The 16143-nt window shown below is 39.5% G+C and overlaps 1 protein-coding gene across 44 annotated transcripts in view; it reads right to left on the bottom strand.

The window, feature by feature from the left end:
- The window catches only part of Slo (calcium-activated potassium channel slo), a 157145-nt gene that overhangs the window by 72690 nt on the left and 68312 nt on the right, over positions 1-16143 (bottom strand). For 12 of the 44 annotated variants that reach the window (XM_078185004.1, XM_078185016.1, XM_078185027.1 and 9 more), the window contains exon 6: positions 2115-2206. The exons of the other annotated variants lie outside the window; for them this stretch is intronic. In XM_078185004.1, the coding sequence (XP_078041130.1) occupies positions 2115-2206 (92 nt within the window). The remainder of the gene's footprint in view (positions 1-2114; positions 2207-16143) is intronic. 44 annotated transcript variants of the gene reach the window in all.

Below are 16143 nucleotides of genomic sequence, written 5' to 3'. Positions count from 1 at the left end.
TCTTAACTTTTCAAAGTTACGAAACTTTCCAAAAGTTAAAATTTACTAAGACGGTGTAATTACAACAATCTTCCCTAATCTAACTCGTTTGCTGGCTCACTGATAATCCCTTCATCAAACCTAAACTACGCATAACATGTCATGGTTAGCAATATACATATGCGTATACATACAGCTTTATATATGCGTACCAACATGTACATATATAAAGCGTATACAGGGTGGGTCGTTTGAACTGTTACAAAGAGTATTATCTAATTAATCGAAATAGCTAGCGCGATTCCAGCTGACTTGCATAACAGTATGACATGTTCAATGTGATAATGGTTGCTAGGTTAATTCAGAAGCTAAGGGAAAGCTATGACTCGGTATGTGTCGCGACACTTTCGTTGTAACGAATAAATATAACATATTTCATAACGTTTTAATAAACGATTGTGGTTGATCACCTAATAAATAGAAGCTATGACCTAAAGTATAAAAACCAAAGTCGCCACTGTTCATTCATACAGAAGTGATATATCGAGCACATAAATTTGTCTAATAATATAGATTACGTATTATTACACAACAGTGTAACAGCAGCCCACCCTGTATGGTACAACCCAAGGCAGAAGTTTACTTGTCCACTTTCCTTTCTTCAAGAATACACGTAAAAAACGATAATGAATGCTGTCTAAAACATCAAGGTTATTACACACAAGGGTCGTGTTAGGTCATATGTATAGATATATATACATGTATATCAGGTAATATTATATATGCCACGATATATAATATAGTATGCCATATGGAACTGAACATATATACATATATAAGGAGATACGACCTAACTCACATACGCATACTTACACACACACATATATATATATGTATGCAATCGTACATGTTTGTATATATTTATGTGTGCAACATATGCATTCACTGTTGGATATGCGGGGTACATGCTGGGCGTTGACCCTTTGCACTCGGAGAGAAATACAGCTCTTATATTAATCTGTCCTGTATACGCTAAAAAAACCATCAAATGAAGATCAGAACCCAGAGCAACGAGTGACAATATAAGACGTCAATGTATACATGAAGTTACAGTGAAAAAGAACTGAATAACTATAGTTGCTAAGACGCAATACACGTTTTACTGATAGATCCACTACGTGGAGGAGTTGATCTAGCAACGACTATGTCAAAGATGCAACAGGCGGCTGAGTTTACCTGGCCAACTATGCAAACAATCATCGACAGACCATTCTGTCAGCTACAATTCAAAGTAGAACAAAGAAACGAGGAATTTGAGGCAGTTGTTTGTCATATAGCTTCAGCCAATGCTGGTCCCGGTACCAGAAAATTCCAAAATATTTCAGTCCACGTGTCACCCGCGAGGTACCATGAGCATGATTAGCCATTAATAATTCCTCATTCTTCTTCTAACAAACCGAAGCCGTATTTGTCCCAAGTGCAGTCAGTGTGAACAAACAAGCTAACACCAGTTGCTGGGATCGGTAAATTGTGGTGACAATTGGACTAGCTGGTTGGTTTTGGGGGCGTTGCTTGGAGGCGGGAACGTTGTGATGGGCGGGGACTTGTGTCGGGATTGGCGACCGTCGACTGACAACTAATACGAAGAGCAGGTATGGAGCTGCAGTCGTTTTGGCGGTTCTAACACTGTTCTCTAAATATAAATGTTTATATAACAAGAAATAACGGGCAGCTGAGGGAGTGTGTGTATGTTCTCTGGTGGGCGTGATCGGTAGTGGAGAGTGGGGGTAAGTATATACTGTATATCCGTGAACAAGAACAGAGTTGTGTACAGAGGTAGCTAACTTCAAGGCACAGTGTCACTGTGAGTGTTCTGGTGTAGTTGTGTCCTGTGATCAAGTGCATACGACTAGAAAAGGTGTAACGCACGATGGTGTCGTGCTGTGAAGCGTGTTCGTGTGTGTGTGTGTGTATGTGGATGTGTGTGGGAGAAGGTCGTGTGGAAGGAGTCAGACTTACATAATGTACAAGAATGTTATCATACGAGAAAGTATATATCGGGTGGTTGACAGTAATCAGGGGTTGTGAAAGGTGGCTCAACTCGGGAAAGCTAGTTGGTTGGTTGTGTCTCTCACCTGCGACCTCGCTCGTTCTTCAAAGTGCCGCCATACTTGTTTCGCGTCCCGATCAGGTCAATTATCTCGGGGATACAACTGGCGAATATGGCCTACACCACGTGAATAGAACAAAACACAACATTCGCATCAATACACTTGTGTGAAAGGGTTGGCAATTGTTTTCTTTTATACTTTTTTTTAGTTTGTTTTTCTTTTCTCTTTTTTTTTTTTAAATAGGTCTTGGTCGTGCTATGTGGATAATCGGTATCGTCTCGTTACGTCGATAGAGTGGATTTGCTAATACTCGCGTCCAATCAGCCGGTCCGTACACCATAATTTGCTCATCATCCGGGGGTAGGGGGGGGGCGTGGTTTGGTGGCGAGGGGGGTGGGGGAGACTTTGCATTTATGATCGGAATAAGTAAGTTTTGGCTCAGCTACCGGGCGGCGCGGCTACCCATAGAGACACGATTAGCAGTGCTGTACCACTATAAGTGCCACGGCCCAAATAGTTAACGGTTATGTAGAAATAGTATAAAACGAACACGTTCCAAATAAAGGGCGGGGTAGGTAGGCTACCTACACCTAGGTCCTACACTCCTACACCTAGGCCTAACGACAACTACACGTGCCGACACGTCTACCTAGTCCATTGGCAGGTAGGTCATATATGTATATTCACTGAACATCACGCGTACGCTTCTCAATCGTATTGTTTTTGCTGCTTAGATGTAGATTTCATATTCTTTTTTCTCTAAATCGCTTGGCTGGCTGGATCTTTTAATATCTGAGTGTTGTGCACCACTTCTGCCTCTCGGTGAAAGCGCGTGGACATGAGCCTAGACCGGAACTTGTTCCAGGGATCGAACTCAAGTTCAAGAAGCCGGAAGCCTGTCCCGCGCGGAGCTCAAGAACAGGAAACTGACGTTCCTGCGCATGAAATTTAATTTTCCCGATGGGTGGCATCGACTGACCGTTAGAGAGCAGTTAGCGAGTGATAAGTAGCGTCTAGTTGGCGGGTTCACCGCTCGTCTGTCTTCAAACTAACGCACGCGGATGTGCAGATCAGTAGAAACAGCTGAGGACCGTCTCTCTATTTCATCGATCGCGATCGTCGTTAAGCGCCGATCTCTTTCTTCCTCCTCTCCGAGGGAACGCACCGGTGCTGCCCCCCTAGTTACCGACACGCTACGATGTTTACATCGCTAATCGGCCCTGTCCTCGGTCGATAAACAAACTGTCAGGCTTGTTACCGACGTATACGTTTGCCACGAATTAGATCATTATCTCCGTTCTTCCAGGTCGTAGAACAAAAATTCCTCGAGCAAGTTTCATTTCTATATTATTACACGATGATGAAATCGTGAAATCATTTTTATATTTTAATTTTTTTTTGTTTGGCTTCCATCGTAGTACAGAGAAATTTTGTTTACCGATTTGAAAAAAATATTCAAGATGACGTCTTATACAAGGTGGCGTATTGATCCAAGGAATTTTTGGATGCCATGACCAAAATCAACCGATATTTCTAGTTTTTGACTGTTATAATTAACATATGTTTATACACGGTATTCCAAAGATCGAATAATCAAACATGGTGAATCATTTCTTGTATAAAGGAAAAACTAAGTTATCTTCACAAATCTGTCTTATAATGAAAAAGAGAAATCTGGATTTTCTTGTGGAGAAAATTTAAGAAACTATTTTGCAAACTTTCTGTCTTTCTTCTTAGACTTTAGGAAATAATTAGAAAGATTTTGGGTGTCTGTTTCGAACGGAACACCTTGTGTAATCATATTTACCATTAAAATAATCGTTCTTAAAAAGCGAAGATTTTTTTAATAAATTCTATAGTTTGAATCGAACCGAATTTGGAAAATTAAATTTTGTCACAAAAGTATTTTCATTAACAGTTTACATAAGCATCTTGTACAATAGAGAAATAGAATAATTGCCATTGTGAATCCAACGTAATCTGACTCGTGGCAAGTATCGACCTAGAACTATAATATAATGAAATCCACGATGAAAAAGCGGTGCGTCTGCGGCAACGAAGTCTGTGAGCGTAATCGCGAGCAGTAACATGACTGATAATTCAATTGGCGATAAACAATCGAAGAAAAGTGTTTCTTGGGACATGTGCTAGTGTCAATCTACGCCTGTACATCGTTTCCTTATTTTTGATCAAAGAGAGCACACAGCCACTCTCAAAATTGTCAAATTCACGGACTTTCGCCTCGAAGAATAACCTCTTGCAGAACATCATCCTTATAAACAATTGAAACGAACGGAAGAAGTCTGAATATTCGTATCAGCAGCGACTTCAACATTTTAATGAAAAAACATTTCGATCCCAAATATGCTTACGTAAAAGAAGTTACCATCATAAAACGAACTTAAAAAAAATTTTTTCTTTGATATATTTCATAACCAGAAATTTTGTATTTTACAAACTCGAAATAAATTTTCACCCGTGCTACATGGAATGTTGGTTAATAAAAAGAATGCATGATCATGTTTCTCCTGATTCGAAAAAACGAAAATAACATTGAAGTTCACGGCAAAAAAATGAACAACCCCAAAATGGTGACTCTGACTTCTTCCTCCACTCATTTCAATTATTTCCTGAAACAAATCCCACAGGAATTCGTTTTTCTTCGAGGTCTGCGAATCGGTTGACAAGTGCCAATTCGTGTGTTACGTACATGCATGCACATACACGCGTGTGCGAACACCGACGAGTGACGGAAACTGTACAAGGTGGACCATCCAGTATGTGCGCACGTACGTATGTACAAATATATACACAGGAATCTGTACAGAATGGAACATTTGCTCGTTTGTTTACCCGGACAGCGAAAGAATGGCGCCCGTTCCCCGGAAGTGACCGTAGATCCTGTGTGCACGTGTGCGTGTGCGTATGTGGGTGTGTGGTAAATGTTGAAACAGAGGGTCGGAGATAGAGAGAGAGAGAGAGAGAGATTGTTCTCGGTGTGGCTGAAGCTAGACTATCTGTGTGTCTGAACGAAGAATGGGGTGACGAACGAGCGTTTCGCGGGAAACGACGAGAAGGCTGTGCGCGGCGATCGATAAGCACCGCTCATTACGTTTTCATCGAGATCTCCGCGACGTCGAAACCGGATCGATGCTAGGAGTTATTTTTTTCATCGCGATTGCTACCCTTCGAGACACGCGGACCGCGAGATCAAGGCGCATGCGCAGAGCTGCGGATTACGTGCTGCCGCAGGATCCAGGCGCACGCGTGGGCTTGTAAGTCACGTGGGATCCCGAGACCGTGGAGCGCGCGCAGATTCGTGAATCGCGTGCTACCGCGAGATCCGGGCGCATGCTTCGAGCGACGGGTCATGTGGGCCGCGGATGTGCGGGAGAGACACACCGTTTAAATTTTCCCACGAATTTCTCCTGTTTTATCGACACGGCGACTCGCGGGAGCGTCTGTGGACGCTTCACGTGTGTTCGTTTGGATACACCAAGTCTATAATGACGAGTAAATACAAAATCTTGTCAGTGGAATTAGAAAATCATTCGATGACAACTGTTTAGAATAATTACATTGTTGATATTAAAGTGAGCTATCAAATAACTTCGTGGAAAAATAAAGCCTGCAGGATTATGTTCCTTGAGTTTATCTTAGCAGATGAAGCTTACGAATCTCTATTTTTCTGTGTAATTAATTTGTAAATTACCACACCAAAAGAATCATTTTTGCGTTTACATTTACTTCAAAGCGTAAAATTATATTCTGAACGCGTAGAAAGTTGAGGTGACGTACTAGGAAAGATGCCCAGGTACAAGCTTTTCTGATTTTCGTTCTCGTGTTAAGTTACATATTTCGCTACTAAAAAGAACAATTACAGGGCCAATATCTCTGTTTAGACGAATTGTAACACTGTGAACCATAAAAAAGATTTTGTATAAGGATACGCGAGTCCAAATTTGTGAAGTACAAAAATATTAAAAAAACAATAACGAATCGGTTTGCTACATTTTATGTTCTATTAATAAAATTTACTGATTCGTCGTTGCCCCTACACTCGATTTTCTTTGGTCAAGGTGAGTTCAAAGTCATAGTCTTGCAGCTTCTCGTACAAAGAAAGCTGTTAAAATACCATGAAATACCAATGACTTTGAAACTAACCATGTCAATTGTTTAGCCTTAGTTTGAACAAGCAATGTCTAGTATAATGATATATTGTACAATACTAAACGGACAATATGCATGCACTCGAATTAAATTCTAATTCCACTGACACTCAGTTTTAAGCTTTCGAATTCTTGAATCGAACAGAGAAAGAAATCGGAACCGGTATAAAAAAAAAACGGCAAAGAACCAAATTATCCGACGGAGGGTTGGTAGAGGTGCCGCTAGACCGGTAAACGGTAAACGGAACAAGTGACAAGTCATGCTCAACTGGTATTTCGCTATTTGTTCCATCATGCCAAGAAACAAAAGTACGATCGGAAACGAAAGATATGAGAGGAGACGGGGAACCGGGCGAACGTAGTGTGGGCGGGGCGAGGCCACCGAGAGGCTCCGCCCCGATTCGGCTTGTTCACGCGTCCGCCTTCTCCGCGTTCGGCCCGCTAGACGCTGGAGGTAGATGCAGCAAAAGTCTGGTCTCTTAATAATACGTGCAATTTCTACTGATCAAAATCCCCTAGGAAAGAGCAGCCGCATGTGCCTACCGCCTGCACCCCCTCTACTGCTGCGCTTCTAGTTCTTAAGTGCCAAGTAACCTTATATATCAAGCAAGAGAAAATCGTGTGTGTGTGGTCTCGACAGAACGACGGGAGGCGCTTTCTTCCCCCTTTCACTCAAGAACAACTCGGAAGCCACTCCCCTAGAGAGAGAGAAAGGGAGGGAGGGAGAGAAAGAGAGACAGGCCAATCCACGCGGATGGATCCCGCCTTCGGTCGTTACAGTAGTCTACAGGCTAGCCAGAGCACTATCGCATGCCACCAAGAAACTCAATTCGTGAAGAGATAGAGAGAGATAAAGAGGGAACAGAGATAGAGAGAGAAAGAGAGAAAAAAAAATCGCTGTCCGCATGGGTCGCCAATACTTTCCTCTACCCCCTACTGCTGCGCCGCCCATGGCTGCCCCGAAAGTATCGACGACGGCCACGACCCGCTACGCCGCGACTCCTGCTTTCACGCGTTTCTACTGGCCACATCTATCGGCCAGCGCGATTCGTCATGATCGACGGACGACCACGCCGCGGCCCGGTTACTGTCTCCCGGGGCGGGGCTTGCGTTTCAACCCGGTTGCCGTCTCGCGGGGGCGGGACCAGCGACCCTCGGGGGGAGGACGCAGCGATCGTCGGTCTCGTCGAGCTCCGATCAAGTCGTTCGAACCACGGATATATTCGACAGCGTGTCTGCTGTCATGAACGGTGATTTTAAAATATGGCATCGGCTATAGCTCTTTTTACAACGCTCTCTGCTGACGCTGCTGATCAACTTAATGAAAATCACCTCTGGACGCGTGTCGAACATGTGTAATCGAGTGCTACCGGCTCTGTGAAGGACATCTCGATCTTTTGGGATCACGCCGATCAGGCTCGCGCTACGCACGCGCTGCACCCTCGCCGTTTTGGTTTTCGAGTCTCAGGATACGACACCTGACGCTATCATCCTTAATTCAGGAAAGAAATATTTTTTGGAGGAAGTTATTGTTTCCGAAGGGGAATCTGCGTGTACGTGGCGAAGGATGTCTCAAGGCCAATTGTACAATATGTCGACAAGCTTTTTTGCGGATTCGTTTTAGCATGCTGCAACGCTACAATGGTTCCCGAAGTTTTTCACACGTTTCTCAAATATTGTGCCCACGAACTATGCAAAACTGTAACGTCTAGTATTTAAGCTACGTTATTTTACTATTTAGTCTAGTACAGGAGTGAGGTTGCTAAGTTAATTGTTTACAGTTTCTTTACAGTGAATATTTAATATTGTGGTAAAGCTTGGAAACTTTTGTACAAACCGTTATCGTTTCGTTATCGCTAGAAATAAAGAAATATTGTTGTGCTCGACTATATCCACTGGTGTGTTGATCTCCGAATATGCTGTTGTCGACTCTAACGTCATCTATATCGATCCGTCTATACTAAAATAATTAAGATTTTACACAATTAAGGTTTTAGTTCTGCATGGTTATTCAGATTTTAAATGATGTTACTGCCAGTATAATATAAGCCTGTTTGCTCTTGAGATTACCTTCAACCACGTAGCTTAGTTTCCCTTTAAAATGCAACAAATTCTTCCCTAATGACAGTATAGTTAAGGGCGACTGATTCAGGTGGTTAACAATCAAATTCTTTATGTGGATTCCTACTTAATTGGGTGATTGGGTCGGCACCTAATTATTCGAACACCGATTTCTCAATTACTTTCCATCGGAAAAGGCATTTTTCTACTTAAATTGTTCTCGTTCGAAAAGAATGCGACTATACTAGCTTCATCCCAGTTTTATCGTACTATATTCCATAGCAGACCTGACCACTCATAGACTGCGGATATTCGTGAAAATCTAAATGTTTACTACCGATTATAACAAAAAATAAAGAATTAACTTTATCGAATGCAACGTGGTGCACTCGACAAAGGCGGATACCGCAAGTGAATAAAATCCGCAATCTACTAAAAAAAATACATATCTTAATTTGTTTTTTTTTTTATATTTTGAATTGTACCAATGAGAAGATTTTCGAAATGCATTTTCTGTTCTATCGGGTGCATGTCCATGTGCACGCAGAATATCCTCGATTTTGTTGCTTGACCTGCACCGTCCAGCGTGTATTTTCCAGAAAAAGCTCGCCGACCTCTGGACCAAACCGTAAGATCGAAGAACACATCTATTATTTATCTGCACTTATTCGCATGAACATGTATTATGCAATCGAACTTTTCGAACGGATGGGGACACGCGTGGAAACTCCTAAATGTCGCGTGACAGGGTTAGGTAAATATTAATATGGTGTAACGGAGTAAAGCGAGGTGATTGAAAAATATGGCGGATGATAATATACAAACGACATGACTTCGAAATGATTATACTGTACAACGAATTCTTTTCTTTTTCTCGAGTTACTAACTTCGATCAGGCGGACTTGATAAATCTTCCTGCGATAATGGTTAATCTATCAATTTTATACAAATTCATGTATAAGTTCCGAGAAAATCAATTTTCGAAGGATTTATGTATCCAGCTTTTGCGTTTCGACAGCAACAATTGCGCAGTTCTAACTTATGTTGTAGTATTCCGTAAACTCTGATAAATACGATAACATAATTTTGTGTTAATTTGTAACACCGAAATATTTTTAATGAAATAGTTATATTGGAAGAAACAATTTACGTTAGAATTAGTTGTGACGAAAGTAATAGACGTTTGAGTAGTGGAATTACGTTATCGTGATGGGTTCATGTAATACTGTAACACCGATTACAATTGTGCAACTATTATTGTTCAATCACACAAACTGTCCAAAAGATTGTCTCAGAAAATATACACGGTAATCGGAGAAATGTATGGAATTCTAATTAGCACACAAAAATTTTCCAAATCCGCTTACTAAAAGTTAAAAACCCAAATGTGAAATGAAAAATATTATTCAACTACTGTTACCTTTGCCATCACTGTGTGACGAATATTTCCCTTGGGACAAAATGATAGCACACTTGCCAAACTGAATGTTGAATATTTTGGACTCAAGGTACAAAAGATAAAGCTACTTTAAAAAATAGTAATGTAATGTCTAAAAAAATCAAGAATAAATTCTTCATCAAATAATTTTAAACATTAATGTCACTTAAATGTCATATTATGTAGATATATATGTGTAAAAGAAGCATAGATGACAGTACAGAAAGCAAGAAATATTATTGTAACATAAAGTATAATTTATCATAACGTGTGACAGAATTAAAAGTTTAATGGTGGTGCGCTATCATTTTTACAAATCCTTGAAAACTATAATTCCACGGTTCAGCGCAGTTCAAACATAAATTGCTTAGAAACATTAGTACAGGTTCCAACGTTACCGTCTTATGGCAACGCCACCGTTTGTTAAAATGTATTCAATATTTCGTTTTAAGAGAATCAGACAATCGTATGAAGGATTCAACTATATTTTTTGAAAACGCTTCTGTTGTGAATGTATTTCAATTTTAGAAAAACATTTTCGTATTTATTCGGCTGTAATTTGGCAATGCGTATATATGTTTTATATGAAAACAAAGTCCAGTAGAAGAATTTTCAGTGATTCAAAAGATGAGGCTCAACATTTTCCGAAACATATACTATCATCTAATTATCGTAGTACAAAATAATGTTTAATTTTGAATTAACTAATTTGCGAGCTCCTGACACATTCTATCAGTAATATAGAGAATGTTTATAAAATAGCAAAAAGTTGCAAAGCTTCGTTTTAACTATTAAATTACCAAAAATCCTTACCCCAACCATTGTTTTTATCTAAACGAAAATTACGAATTTGCAAAATTTCCGCCAAATCGGAACACAAACGTTTTCGGCGGTACAGTCTAACATTATCGCAGTAACTTATAAAGTGATCTTGAGAGGTACAGTACTTATTAGAAGTATAGTTCAGAACAGTTTCAACTACGAGTGTAACTTTCAAAATGGTCGCTGCCTCACTAAAGTAACCACGTTCACTTTCTCCCCAACATTTCGCAGAAAACTCATTTTTTCCCCCAGTATATAATCTGTGCATTGACTATCTCAACAGAGAACGTTTCATTTGATCTTGTTGCTCTCTGCAGGAAAGACAGAAATAATTAGTGGGCGTAGACAGAAAGTATAAAAAAAAGCAAAGGAAGTAAGAAGGCAGTAGAATAACTGAAAAGAGGAGCTCGGAAGATCATTTTCATTAAGCTATTCAGTGTTCTCCCAGTGTGATACTTACTCAAAAAGGAACTATAGCCTACCTTCGCTTTAAAATCACCCAGATGATGGCGTCATTCCATCCTTACACAGAGTCTTTCGCTATAAGAATCTTCCAATCCTCCATAAACATCCAGAAATCAGCGAGTATTTCAACCATATAAACCATACACAGCATTTTTTATATTGAATCTAATTAGACAATAATATGCAGAGACTTTCGTTAAAGAGGTTTTGCACGCGTGTGGCGAGGATGGGTCGATAAAGCAGGTCTCGCGTGACCAGCCGGTTTCGAAGCTTCCGTGGGCAAAGTGCGCGCGCATATTCGCTCCGTGCCGAAGCAAATTGGCAATCGTTCGCTTAAAAAAACAAGAGCAGAGGAGTCGCTCTCTAGAGGAAGACAGGCTGTGATTCGAGAAAATCGAGGGAGATAGGCGAAAAGAGAGCGTTTAGGCGGGAAGCGGGCGAAAGTCTCTCGTGACATCTCGCGGCGTCGTTTCGCGTTAAAAATTCCAAGAAGAAACCGTGCGGTAAGGCAGTCATATACACGCCGCGATGTATACGTGTACTTTCTATATAACAGTTGTTCATGGGCTGATCAAGACAGTTGTACAGATAAAGACAAATAAACAAACAGATAAACTGGTGGCTGGTTGGTAGATGGCTATGTGACCAAACAAAAAGACAGAGGAGAGACAGAAAGAGAGAAAGAGATAGTGACAGACAGAGAGAGAGAGAGAGAGATAGAGTGAAATGAATAAATAGACGAACAGATAAATAGATCGAAAGATAGAAATAGAGAAAGATATAGAATAGAGATAGAGAGAGATATGCAACAATAAATATATATATTTATATATATAGATATATATATTGATATCTGATCTACTATAGTGTGTATAGAACATGTGTGTAGATATAAGAATAAAACACGTGTGTGTATATTTCTCTTTTCACAAAAGTTCAAGCATACCAGCACGTGTTACCGAGATATATAGTTACTAAACTGGTTTCAAAAACTGGTGGGTAAGAAAAGCGGTGAGAGTCAGCACAAGGTACGTCAAAAATAAACAGTGAGAGCGAAATGGTTTAAAAAACGGATTCGGGGCGGGGCGGAGGCGTGGTAAGATTCCAGAATTCGGGGATGCGAGTTTTTTTTCTAACAGTTACGGATCGGGGGTGAAGGGTCAGGAACATTTACGCCAGTCAGAGAGTAAGTATGGATAGCAGAAACCCGTTTCTCATCGAGAACATTGAACAAAGTTGCTTGCGACCCCGGCGCGTTTGAAAAATTTCTCGCGAACGATGAAAAACGACGGAAAGATTAATCGTCGGCAAAAATAAGCCTCGTAGAATCTTGCCGCACCCTCCGTGATTTTGATAAAAAGACCACCACGCCACGAAGAAACGTCGGAAAACGCCGGGAGCGTTCGGAAAAAACGCGTGAAAAAAAGGAGGGTGTAAACGGGTCACTTTGCTATCCAGGTCGACTTCGCTCCTCCTCGCATCTATGCGACTACAAGGACAATAGTTTGGGGGGCTAGTTTCAAGGGGTATCTTTGGCTGGCTTCCACGTAGGTGGATTTATAGGGTACCTGCGTCCACGCTCACGCTTGTACTGGCCACCGTACTTGCAGCGGTTCGCGGCGAGCTCCGTGATCTCTGGGATCCAGCTGGCGAACACCGCCTACACACCCACAATCATCCGTTGCCGTCAGAACAGAGCCCTAACGTGAGTTTCTTTTTATTGTATTTTTGTTTCCATTTTTTTTTTTCGTATTAAGTGTGTTTTTAGTTCCTTGTATGAAAACATATGTATCGTGTAGTTTGTTGTGTGTGGATGTGTGGGTGCATGTCCTTAGACTTGCTGTTGTTTCGTTCTACTGTCAATAATATTACAGCTATTTCGCCTGTTTGCTATGCCCGGAAGGATGCACGCTTGCAACGCTTCACTCTCTGATCAATCATTCGCGGATGGAACCACAGACAGGGCCTGGCGGCAGACCAGTCGCGATAGCGGAGCCTGGACCCTCCAATTTACTGTTCTTCTGTCGCGTCCCACCTTATCGACTACGGATGGCATTACGTAGCAGCGACATTTACGATCGCAATCGAAGTGATTGCTGTTGAACTAATCATTTCGACACAAACGAGGCGTCGGTGTAAAAATCATCACGTAAGATTTCGTGTCGTGTGCTCTGCAATACCGATTGTACATAGGTGGTTTCAGCACCATCTACCTTAATTGAGCGGTCTCCGAGTGTATTATCACTTTACAATGTTGTCGAATCTAAATAATGCAGCGATGCCACACTGAGTTGTTATTTGAATACGTGTTTTTTCCTCATCCTACCTGTTTTTGAAAAATTTCATCGACTATTGGAAACAAAGAGATAAACAAGTGAATCTCAGAAAATTATTTCGTCGTTTCGTGGAATTTGGAAAAGTCGGAAATTTTATTTTCATCAAATACTAAACTTTTGCAATTTTACCTACATGTTCTATACTCGATACTGAACGAATCAAACAAACCAAAGAGTGATTTAAGTTGATTCAAGGTTCGGTTAATAAAAGTCGGTCTGATTTAAGCCAGAGGTGAAATGAATTTAGCAGTACACAATTTATTTATTTTAATATTATGTTAAATCCCGCGTACCTAAAATTTGTCCGATCAATTTCGTATCTATTCGCACGTCTATGCATATAAAATTTATTGAAATATGTTGTAAAAGTAAGCGAACAAAATCGATCCTATTAAAAGCATTAATAACTCCTGTGTACATTTCCTTCTCCTTTTTATAAAAAAACATACAAATATACATACATGCATGCTTGTATAACAGAAAAAAGAAGAACGAGAATATTTAAACACTGAGATTATATTATTAAGTTGATAATATATATTTTGTCAATACGCTACAAATATATTATGTCATTACATACTCGATCTACTATGTTTAATCAATTACTTTCTGATTTTCGTATACAATAACAAAACATTTAAAAAGTATAATAAAATACATGCCATAAATACGTAACAATACATGACACAATTCCAGAAAATTCTAGTGTTCTGCGATGTATGGAGTAGTATAAGTATTAAGTAGTATAACTCTAGCTTCACTTGAACTAACTTTCTCTTAGCTTGCTCGATTTGGTCGCAATCGAGGATCATATGTATAGACCGGAGATCAACTTAGTTGTTTCGCTTCAAACAAAATCAAAGACCCACCACAATCTTTATCTTCATAAACAAAATATTGAGTATAACAAAAAAGAATATAAATGAATTCTTTCTATTTCGTATAATCAATCCTCCCAATTTTTGTAAAAATTGTTTAATTGAAATAAAACCAAATTCATATAAAAATTAATATATCCACTTATAATAAAAAAAGTATGCAAATAATTTAAACGTATTTAAGAATACATGAATAATTTAAACTTGCAATAGCTCTGTTACATGTAGAGGAAATTTAAAAAAATTATGTATATATATTTTTAGTAGCTACAAATAGTCTTCGAATAAAATAGACCAATATGATTAATGGAAGTAGCGATATCTGTAAAACTTCTAATTTTGTTACAAGTATAAGAATTAAGTAAAGTCGCTCACGATTTTGATCGACATAGTTCAAAAATTCCCCCTCTTTGAAAGTGGTGGGTGCATAAAAACCGATTTCTGACACGGTCGGTATTGCAGATCGTGTTACGCGAGATCGTTCGTGTTTGTTGGTCTACTCCCATGTCTCGCCTGTGGCTACACCAACTGTGTCGGTAAGGAAGAGAGTAGCATAGCCCTCAGAGGAAGATGCTGACGACACAATGAAAGGACGTACCCTAACGATAGAATTTTTCGCGTGTTGTTATTGTTTTATCGAGGTTACTGGTTTCATTTATCGGGGGTGCGATTCCTAATCATTTTATGCTAACGCTGCAACCCTTAGACGCAGTTCTACCAACCTTCACACTGGGCAAATATCCATCGGGTTAGGAAATGTTTTGATAATACATCAGAAAAATTGGATTTTGGATCTGGAAGTAACACGTTGGCCGTGGATAAGTCGAAAGCTTCGACTGGAAGAGGACGCTGACTTCGATGATAATAATAATGGTACTAACTGTCTTAACTGGTAGAGCTTTCTGGTTGAGATCTGATTCGCACTGTTAGGGTAAATAAAGATTATCCATTTAAGAAAATGAATCTAATTGTTTACTAATTATCAGCAAATATTGTGACACTGATTTAAAAAAAACTATTTATGAAGATATATACTCCTGATTTTTGTTGAAGTACTCTAACTAAACTGATGAAGATATTGTAAACTGTTACTTAACATTTTTTTCATTAAAAAAGGAACTTAAAATTCTATTTTAAAAAAGTGCTGTGCATTAATAACAGTAGTAATACAGTTCTAATCTACATAGTAGTATCCTATGGGCTTGACTGAAAGAAATGCTGATCAGATGTATCAAGGACAAAGATATTGTTCCATTTGTTCAACAGAGTTTAAAATTCTAAAGAATAAAATAGAATAGTAAATTAAAATTTAAGAAAAACCAGATAGTGCGGCAAATGTTAATCTTTGAATAAATATTTGGAGATATTATTTCACACATTTTCATGACACAAAATTCGAGAAACAAAATATTATTAGAAAAATGGAATGCGACAGCCTTGTTTCTTTGATAATTCAATTCAGATCTCGTTTAGAAATGAACTCAAAAATCTCTCCTTCGTATTACGAATCTAAAAGCTCTTATCAGTGTTGACAAAAATCGACACACTGGACACACTCGAAGACACACACTACTTACACTCGGGAAAGTAAAAGAAAAGATATCATAACTAACAAAAGAAAATCCATTCTATTACGTGTAGTATTCGGTACTTCGAATAATTATTGCAAACTGCACATTTTTCTCTTCAAGATACTGGTTGCGTTCGATCAAGTCGACCTGGAATTGTGAGAAAGAGAGAGAATATTGTACCGCACGGGGCTTCATCTTCTGAATCGTGAACCAAAATCAGCATGTCTATCTCCGAAAGATCACATAATTTTTCGACAACTACAAGTGTACGAAAAAATGTGAGAAAAGCTAAAATGATCTCATTTTATGCAAA

This window comes from Augochlora pura, chromosome 7, assembly GCF_028453695.1.
Source record: "Augochlora pura isolate Apur16 chromosome 7, APUR_v2.2.1, whole genome shotgun sequence".
Taxonomy (NCBI): Eukaryota; Metazoa; Arthropoda; class Insecta; order Hymenoptera; family Halictidae; genus Augochlora; species Augochlora pura.
This window is presented reverse-complemented; position numbering and strand designations above follow the sequence as displayed.